The sequence below is a fragment of the Neolamprologus brichardi genome, chromosome 22 (genome assembly GCF_056152115.1).
Source record: "Neolamprologus brichardi isolate AB-2024 chromosome 22, ASM5615211v1, whole genome shotgun sequence".
NCBI classification, from domain to species: domain Eukaryota; kingdom Metazoa; phylum Chordata; class Actinopteri; order Cichliformes; family Cichlidae; genus Neolamprologus; species Neolamprologus brichardi.
In genome coordinates this window covers 33,350,905-33,360,281 of record NC_142124.1, presented here as the reverse complement: position 1 = coordinate 33,360,281, position 9,377 = coordinate 33,350,905, and the positions used below count along the sequence as shown (strand labels likewise).

At 42.4% G+C, this 9,377-nt stretch overlaps 1 protein-coding gene across 2 annotated transcripts in view; it reads right to left on the bottom strand.

Annotated features, from left to right (window-relative positions):
* Positions 1-1,217: 1,217 nt before the first annotated feature.
* Positions 1,218-9,377, bottom strand: part of top2b (DNA topoisomerase II beta) — a 32,498-nt gene continuing 24,338 nt past the window's right edge. The window contains exons 27-36 of one of the 2 annotated variants that reach the window (XM_087835410.1): positions 9,210-9,293; positions 7,711-7,905; positions 7,464-7,590; positions 7,087-7,251; positions 5,483-5,702; positions 5,111-5,193; positions 4,371-4,463; positions 4,061-4,192; positions 3,899-3,984; positions 1,218-1,695 (exon numbers count right to left, since the gene is read on the bottom strand). In XM_087835410.1, the coding sequence (XP_087691536.1) occupies positions 1,537-1,695; positions 3,899-3,984; positions 4,061-4,192; positions 4,371-4,463; positions 5,111-5,193; positions 5,483-5,702; positions 7,087-7,251; positions 7,464-7,590; positions 7,711-7,905; positions 9,210-9,293 (1,344 nt within the window). In that variant the 3' untranslated portion in view covers positions 1,218-1,536. The remainder of the gene's footprint in view (positions 1,696-3,898; positions 3,985-4,060; positions 4,193-4,370; positions 4,464-5,110; positions 5,194-5,482; positions 5,703-7,086; positions 7,252-7,463; positions 7,591-7,710; positions 7,906-9,209; positions 9,294-9,377) is intronic. The other variant, XM_087835411.1, reaches the window with a different exon arrangement.

Below are 9,377 nucleotides of genomic sequence, written 5' to 3'. Positions count from 1 at the left end.
AAGCCTCGTATCATTAATTTAAAACATTATTTAATACTTTTCCTGTTCTGAGCAGAGATGGGCAGTAACGCGTTACTGTAATCCGATTACTTTTTTCATGTAACGAGTAAAGTAAGGGATTACTATTGCAAAAACGGTAATTAGATTACCGTTACTTTCCCATAGGAACGCTGCGTTACTGCGTTACTAAAACCGTGATTTTTTTGCGAGAATGTCTCATGACAGTGACGTAAGCGAGTGCGACGTCCGTGACAACAGCTGTGTGCAGATCAACAATGGATCATATATCGAGTGCAGAGAGAGTATGAGCGTGCAGCGTTTAAAGCGTGGAAGTACTGACCTTACTTTGAGTTTGATTCCATAAAAAGTGACAAAAACATTAGTGTCCGTTGTGCGTGGGAAGAAAACTTCTTTTTACAGCGAAAAAACCCCTAAACTTCCAAACAAGCACCGAGTAGCTACGACGTAATGGGAAACTCACAGAGAAACTCGCGGATTCTTCCACTGACCGCTGCACACCTGCACCAGGGTAACCCTCCGCCTACCCCACTCCTGCTTTACAGGTGAAAATAGAGCAACAGGACCGCTAGTCTTTGACTTTATTTATTTTCTGCTGTGTTTTACTTGCATCTATTTGAAAGACTGAGTGTAAACACACAAAATATTTTATTTTATGTGCTGGAATGTGCAGAAAATAGGTTTAAATGTTAAACTAATTTCTTCCAGTCAGAGAATGTTGCAGATAATTAAATGTTTGCTTGATGCATAAAGTTAAAAGATTAAAACTAATAAAACAAGTTTTAAAAAGAGACTTTTCCATTTGATTACATTTTGTATGATGATTATGCAGAAAAAGTAGAATTGGGCTGAAAGATCTATCACTTTATCACCTATTCAGGTTGTAAATCGTGTTTTTAAAAAGTAACTAAGTAACTAAGTAACTAATTACTTTTGAAAATAAGTAATCAGTAAAGTAACGGGATTACTTTTTGGGGGAAGTAATCGGTAATTAGTTACAAATTACTTTTTTCAAGTAACTTGACCAACACTGGTTCCGAGTCCCCCTCATTGTCGTATAAACCAGTCCACACTGAACTGTGAGCACTGGTGACTGCTTAAAATGAGCAGACCTTGAGATGTGTTAGCGTCAGTGTAAACTGACATCAGTAGTTTGTTCTTACGCAGCGGCTCAGTAATAAAGAATGAAACCAGCAGACTCGGGGACATTTCAGCGTTTACTTTCAACTTCATGTTCCAAAAGGTACATATTATTTCAACAATTAAAATGTGCTAAAGCACTGCATCCTAAATTTCTAAAAGCTGCTTCAGACAAATACAGAACGTTTCAATGAGCATAAAAAAGAAACCTGTATATGTATAATAATAACAAGTGTAAAACATCTACACGTTAAAAATCATTGAACATCACCATTAATGAAAAGAAAATGTAACAGGAAATGTACAAAAGTCTGTGGGGAAGAGGAGGAGGAAGGGCAGATTTCTATACAGGTGGCGTTTGTGTGACGGCGGGCTACTTTAATCGAACATGTCGTCGTCGTCTTCTTCCTCGTTCTCCGACTCGTTGAAGTACTTCACCTCCTTTTTGGCGCGGCCTGGCCGGTCGCGGGTCAGAGCGCTCAGGCCGCTCATGCTGTTGCTGTCGTCCTCGTCGTCTGACGGAGGTTTCTGAGGCTTCTGCGCAGAATCAAACACTCGTGTTAATCGTTCACGTCACCGCGAGACTCCGACGCTTTATTAAAGAAGCAAAACCGTAACACGACTACATGATACTTGTTATGAATGAAGAGAGGAAATATAATAGAGTTCTCATTTATTCCACTCTGGCTGTATTATGTGTGTCAACTTCAGACAGATGTGTCAAAGGTGGTCCCTCTCATGCACCTGTGGTATCAAAATCTTACATCACCTTCTTCTCAAGTACTCAAATTCACAAGACTGAGAAACCACGACCTCTGACCTTGACATCACTTGTCTGATTTCTTTGGTAGAAACACGTGTAGGGATGGGTATCGAAAACCGGTTCTTGTTGAGAACCGGTTCCCACTGTTTCAATTCCTTGGAATTGTTTGCCATTTTTGCAAACGATTCCCTTATCGATTCCAGTCGCCCCGAATGACGTCACCACGTTGCGGAGCGTCATTTACCTGGCAGGAAACACGTCGGCTCAAACGCTAAAAAGTTTGGTTTTACTTTACGAGAACGGATGACAACAGGGCAACTTGCAACACTTGCAAAGTAGATATTTCATTTAAGGGAGGAAACACTACGAATATGCAAAAGCATTTGCTCACAAAACACACGATGACCTTAAATGAATGTCGTATTTTTAATTCCGCTCCGGACTCGTGAATCTCAACCCAGCAGCAGCGGTAACGTTTGCACGTCCTCTCCCGTTAATGCGGCAGGTAAATAATCAACTAACAGTGCATATTATGTTAGCGCGATCTGCCTCATTACAAACCTGCCATTACTGTGCATTTAGGTGACCATGATGAGAGAGACAGAGTCTGGCTCAGATGCTGGCAGTTCTCGCTGCAGTCTACCGGTAGCGTCTCCTTTCAGGCCAGGATAGACGAATGTCACCGAGCAGTGACTACGTTTGTGGTCAAAGGCTTGCAGCCATTTGCCACAGCAGATGCCCCCGATTTTCGGTAAGTGAATGTGTTTAATTGTAGGCAGGGACATTATTGGATATTCTTGTGTAATTGCTACAGAATAATTTATGTTATACTTTGTTATTGCTACAGAAGAATATTTATTTTATTATTTTACATTCACAATTTTTTTTTTCCTGGGGACCCTGTGACACCCCATTGAAGAGCCGTAGGTTGGATCTGTTAAGATCTCACTGTTGGGTTTGTAAGGCCATGTTACTCCTAAATTTCTCTCTTGTTCAAAGAGAAGATATAAAACAAAGATCTAAGCTAATTGACCTTAGTGTTCTCCTTTTTAAAAAAAAAAAAAAAAATCGATAAGAGAATCGATAAAGAATCGAATCGTTAAACAGAATCGAAAATGGAATCGGAATCGTGAAAATCTTATCAATACCCATCCCTAAACACGTGTGGTGTCAGTTTGAGGCTACGTCCACACGTACCCAGGTATTTTTGAAAACGCAGATTTTTCTATGCGTTTGCACCTTTCGTCCACACATAAACGGTGTTTTTGGTCACTGAAAACGGAGATTTTTAAAAACTCAGTTTTTGCGTTTATGTGTGGACGAGAAAAACGGAGAAAACGCAGCGTCAAAGGTGTGCGCCTTTTTTGACGTCACACTGTGCGCCACGTTATTGTTTCGGTGAAATGAATTTCTACAATACTGTTACTGTTAATTGTCTCTGCAGTGTTTAAATGCTTACATATACACACACAGTTACTGTCCCTCCACACATACGACTGCGTTCTGCTTCTATGCCCCATCTTTCCCACGAGGCTTCTAGACTTCTGATTGGCCAACATTTCTGCAGGTTAGGAATATAGCGCCACCTGCTGCTTTGGCATGTTCCTAGCAGCGTTTTCCTTCATTTCTGCCTTTACGTGTGGACGGGATTATTTTTTAAAACGAAAACGGAAAATCTCCGTTTTCAAAAATACCCGTGTACGTGTGGACGTAGCCTGAAATTCCTATGCTACCTCTTCTTCAAGTTATCAGCAAACACGACCTCTGACCTTGAGGTTGAGATCACCCAGATTCACACTCGCCTGAGATTTTAGGGTATCAATCTGAACTGCTACAGTCACAAACTTGGTAGTCCATGTTGGCTGATGTGGGGTGACCTGTCCAGGTCAAGGTTGACTTTCACCTGGACAGGTCACCAGTTCAGCGTGGCCCCGCCTGCCAGAATCACACAGTAAAATGTCGTCTCTATGCACTTACTCTCCCCGGAGGCTTCGACATTTTCTTCATGGGGCTGTACTCGTCCTCGGAGCCAGAGCCCTTCCTCTTCCTCCCCCGGCCTTTACCTGCAACAAGGTAACACAAGCTCACAACCTGCACTGTGACTTTTTTACATCTCTTCTTCTTCTCTTTGTGCCTTACCTTTAAGAGCTGGTGCTGGTTTCTTAGAGCCAGTATCAGAGTCAGAGTCCCAAATGGATTTATCAGGTTTTTTTGCTTTTGGTGCTGGTGGTTTCTTAGGTTTAGGAACTGCATCCGACGGCTTCTTAGCTGCTACAGAAAACAAACAGCTGGTCTTCAAATGCTGCACGTGCACGAGTCACTTAAAGCATCAGCAATAACTGTGGCACATTTGAGCCTTTGCTTTGACGCACCAGCAGCATCTTGATGCAACATAACAGACTGTCGCTGTGTGGTAAGGAGTGCACCGCTCTCTCCTGGACATACTGACCTTTCTTTGCTGGAGACGCTTTGTCAAACGCAGAGCTGCTGGAGTAAGTGAACACTGGGCTGCTGTCGTTGTCGCTGTCGGACTTTGCTTCGTCTACAACAAAAACATGAGCATTCAGCTGCTGTTGTGTCTGTAGGTCACTGATAGATCAGGCCGTTTGTTTATCATCTGCTCCAGACTTCTTTTAATCAAACCTCAGGAACTCTACTAGACAGAGATCGGGGGACTATAGAGGACATTTGAGTGCAGTGAACTGACTGCAGCTTTGTAACAGCATGCTGTCCTGCTGAAAGCATCCACCAGAAGATAATGGGATAAACTGGTCAGAAACATGCTCAGTTGGCCTGTGTTATTGTGACACCGTAACACCAACACCCTGAACCGCTGATGCTAGCAGGACGTTTGTGTTGTTTACATCAAATTCTGACGCTGCAGTTCAAATTGTGTCGAAGAAATCGAGGCTCATCAGACCTGCAATGTGTCGTTCCCCCCTACAAGCTTCTATAGAGATTGAAAATGTGACGTCATTCAAGGGTAAAACCGCAAAGGATTCTGGGAACTCGTGGCAAGAGGTACTAGCACACGCCTACAAGCTTCTATTGTCCGATTACGGTGAGCTTGTGTTAACTGAAGCCTGTTTCCTGTTCTTCACCGACAGCAGGCGTGATCATCTGAAGCTGTACCCCTCCCATCTGTTTCAGTCTGAAGTGTTCTCAAAGACACAGACAAGTGATACTCACCACTTTCATTGCTCTTTTCAGACGCAGCTAGCTTGGATGAGAAGATGCTGGCTGTGTCTTTCTTTTTAGCTGCAGTCGCTGACCTGCAGAGAGGGAAACATATTCAAAAGTAAAAAACTGCCCAAGTCAGAAGGAAGAGATTGTGTGTGTGTTCATATCTTCGTTGGGACCAACAACCCTTTGAAGGCATCTTTGAGACTCAAAATGTGGTTTTAGTGACAGGGTTAGCTTTAGGTAAGGGAAAGCATCGTGTCAATGATCTCCCCACAAGATATGAATCGCAGACGTGTGTGGTGGGTGCAAGAACACAAATGGTGGAAATCCAGGTGCTGAAAGTATCATTGAACGTAGTGAGCTATTCCTAAACCTTACACGGCTTTTTGTTTGGGTGACGTGTATGCTTCATCGTTGTCATCGTCTTCATTGTCATCATTGTGGTCATTGTAGCGGTCCTTAGCGCCAGGGAAAGCAAAGTCGTCTTTGAACGACCTCGCTGGAGAAGAAGGAGGCTCGTCGTCTGCGTTCTCCTCTTCATCGGCCTCTTCCTCATCCTCCTCCTCCGAGAAATCAAATGTGTATTTTGGTTTGGAAGCTGAAAGATGAGAGCAGGGTCTGTGTGAAACCACATAATAACTGCCGGGGATTCTGACGCCACTCTGATGTACAATAATTAGCCGAGTTACATCAGACTCCTGTCAGGAGCTGAGTGATATTTTTAGCCCCGGGTGGTTTGAAATCACGGAGCTTCGGATTGAAATGAAACGCTAACCGGTCACACTAAGCAACCACCTGATGCAGACGGGGAATAAAGCAAAGACTGATGGATTTAAAAGAGAAACAAAAGGAAAAAACATGCATGATGCAGTGTGAGAATCTTCATTTTGCACATTTGGCGCTGCTTTAGACTTTCTTGGTGTCTAAACTGTTTCCTTCGCTAATGACAGAAAGACAAATAAATGACATCATTAACCCTTTAAAGCCGGTCAGAGCAGGCACGCTCCGTTTTGCGTAACTATTTTTAAATCCTTGTAGCTCTGCAACCACGTGAGCTAGCACAATAATTTTTTTTGCATATGAAACCGGAGGAGTTGTACTTACATCTTATGCCATCAGCTTGTCCTCGGTCACAGTTTCCTTCCACATATAGCTTTGAAAAAACTGCATAAAAAGCACTTGCAGCAACAAAAACATAATATTCCAGAAACACGCTTTGCCGATCCGATCAGCTGTTCATAACACTTCCTACGTTGGAATAGACGTCAGCACGAACTATCGCATGTCCGCCATGACCTGCCTGAAACCGGAAGTGACGTCATTTTCGCAGAAATGTAGTTTTTTACCATCAGGGCCTCATGAGCCTATACTGGTGTTTTTAAAAGTTATCTTTGACTTTATGACTTTCTGTGTGGTTTCTGGGATGCTTAGGACTCATATTGCTGCTGGAAATAGTTTATTTTGATGCATATGCTGCTTTTTTGCAAATTTGCATTATAATATTTATTTTCGTTTTTCCTGCAGTATATATAAAAATTGGTGTATTTCAAAAATAAAACTATGAAGACACTCAAAATAAATTTCCTGTGGTGGGAAACTATTTTGTGCAACTTTTTTGTATTTACAGTTTTGAGGGATAAGCCTCTTAAATTTCTCTAACTAAAAATATATGTTAAAAAACAAAAACGATTTTCAAATTTTTTGTGGTTTTTTGCACTTTTTTGCAATTTATGTAATTACTATGCACTTAATGCAGACATATTATTAAAATTTAGGCTGTAATGGTTGTGTTGATGTATAGCAACTTGAAATGCTCCCAAAAATGGCTCCACAGCATGTAAAAATATAATATAAGCTCTGGTGGACTTGGTTCTATGGTCGGTCTTAAAGGGTTAACAATGCATTTATGCTCTGTAGTGCACTGAACACGAAATGAACACGATGTTTGGAGGGATGACAGTGAATGTTCACAGTGACCGTACCCGACGCTCTCTGGGACTTGGTCTCTCTGGGAATGATGGGTTCGCTGTCCTCTAGGTCACTCTCTGACTTGGACTCGTCGTCAGACCACGGGTTCCTCTTCTTTACCTTTTTAGCAGGAGCACCTGCAGCTTTAGGTGCAGGAGGTTTTCTCACTTTAGGAGCTCCTGTATGAGAGTGAAGAAGATTACCAGCCTGTCTGTTGGAGTGTTCACATAATACAGTGAAGCTGCTCGATGTGCTTTTTAAACTGCAGTAAATCATCGATCAGGAATGAAACGTGTTAAACAGCATCCATGCACGGCCAAATCACACAGCATCATCTTCACTGCAGCACACTGACTTAACCGCTGTGTAACTGAAGGATTTCTGCACTGACCGGGCTCCTTCTTCTCCTTCTTCACTCGTGGAGCTTTCGGTTTGGCTGCCATGTTTTCTCCACCTCCGCCTTCACCACCCAAACCATCCTCGTCAAACTCCAGCTTCAGTGCTGGGTCTGAGTCACCCTGAGAGGAGAAGGCAACAAACCTTTATTCCCTTTACTTGGACATGAACGTGTTTTAGTCTCATATTTGTTTTTCTCAGGAAGTATTTTAGGTTTTATAAGAGAACAACACCTGTGTTACCTTCTTCTTTTTGATCAGTTTTTTGGCTGCGTCAGATTTAATTGCTTGCGTCGGAGGCTCCACCCTTCGGCCAAACGGTGAAGGCATAGTTTCCTCCAGGTTCATCTTCTTCACTTTGGGCTTGCCCACTTTACCCTTCACCAGTTTGATGGCCTTGCCTAAGCTCTGCTCCTCTCGTTCCTGGGCTTCCACATTCTGAGAGAACAAAACAATGAGTCGTGGTTTAAATGTAGCAGATTACCAGATAAAACAACACTGGACAAAAGTAGCCTGCACAAAAAAAAACAAAGGACAGTTGCTGCAAGAGTTGTCTTCATTCAAACTCTGGATCTACTGACCTAAACAACACAAGACAAACACATTTCAGGTGAATGCTTTCTCCTCTGCACCTGCCTGTACGATGTGCATCTTTAGAAGTCAAGTCATCTTTATTTATACAGCACATTTAAAAGACATCAAGTGTCGGCCAAAGTGCTGAACAGAGGGATGATATAATAAAAGAATTAAAATAGAAAGAAAACATTTTTTAAAAACAAGAATTGTAAGACATGTAATATCAAAGAGATCCGAAAGCCTTGGAAAATAAGTAGGTCTTGAGATTTGATTTAAAGACTTCCAAGGATGAAGAGAATTTTATGAAGGGGGGAGACTATTCCAGAGTCTCGGAGCGGCAATGGAGAAAGCTGTCACCTCTTGATTTAAGCTGGGAGCTGATAAAACCATCTGACTGGAGGAGCGCAGAGATCGAGTGGGTAAGTGCAGGCTAAGAAGATCTGAAATGTAACCTGGAGCCAAACCATGGAGGGCTTTAAAAACAAATAATAAAACCTTAAAATCAATTCTATGTTTAACTGGTCGCCAATTTAAAGATGCGAGTACCGGGGTAATATTCTCTCTCTTTCTAGTGCCCGTCAGGAGCCTTGCGGCTGCATTTTGAACAGGTTGCAGGCGTGACAGGGTTGAGTGACAAATACCTAAATAGAGAGAGTTACAGTAGTCAAGACGTGACGATATGAAAGCATGGATAACAGTTTCCAGGTCTTTAGATGACAGGATATTTTTGAGTTTAGAAACGCTCCTGAGTTGGAAAAAACTGCCACGAACAACTGAATTTATTTGCTTGTCCAGCTTGAGAGTGGAATCAAAAATGAAACCAAGATTTTTTACATGGGGGATGTACATGAGCTGATAATGGGCCCAAATTGTTTCTCATGAGACTAACAGAGTCCTGCTTACCGAAGACTATAATGTCAGTTTTGTCATGATTTAGTTTGAGAAGGTTCAGACATCCAGCAAGTCGCTAAGACACTCTGAGGCTTTCTGCAGCGTACTATCAGCACCTGGTTTTAGAGAGAGGTAGAGCTGTGTATCGTCTGCATAAGAGTGACAGGAGATCTGGTGTTTCTGAATGGAGCCTAATGGGAGCATGTATAAGGAGAATAAGACCGGAGCCAGAACAGAGCCCTGAGGAAAACAATAAATGGCAACAACAAACTTACATCCAGCTCCTCGATGAACACCGTCAAGTCCTCCTTCCACAGATCCTCAGGAGACTTCTTCTGCAGCTCATTGAGCTCTCCTCTCTGCACACAAACACACACATTCACTCTGTTAATCAACATGTCTACATATTCTTGTAAGGATGACTGATGAGGATGAAATGAACA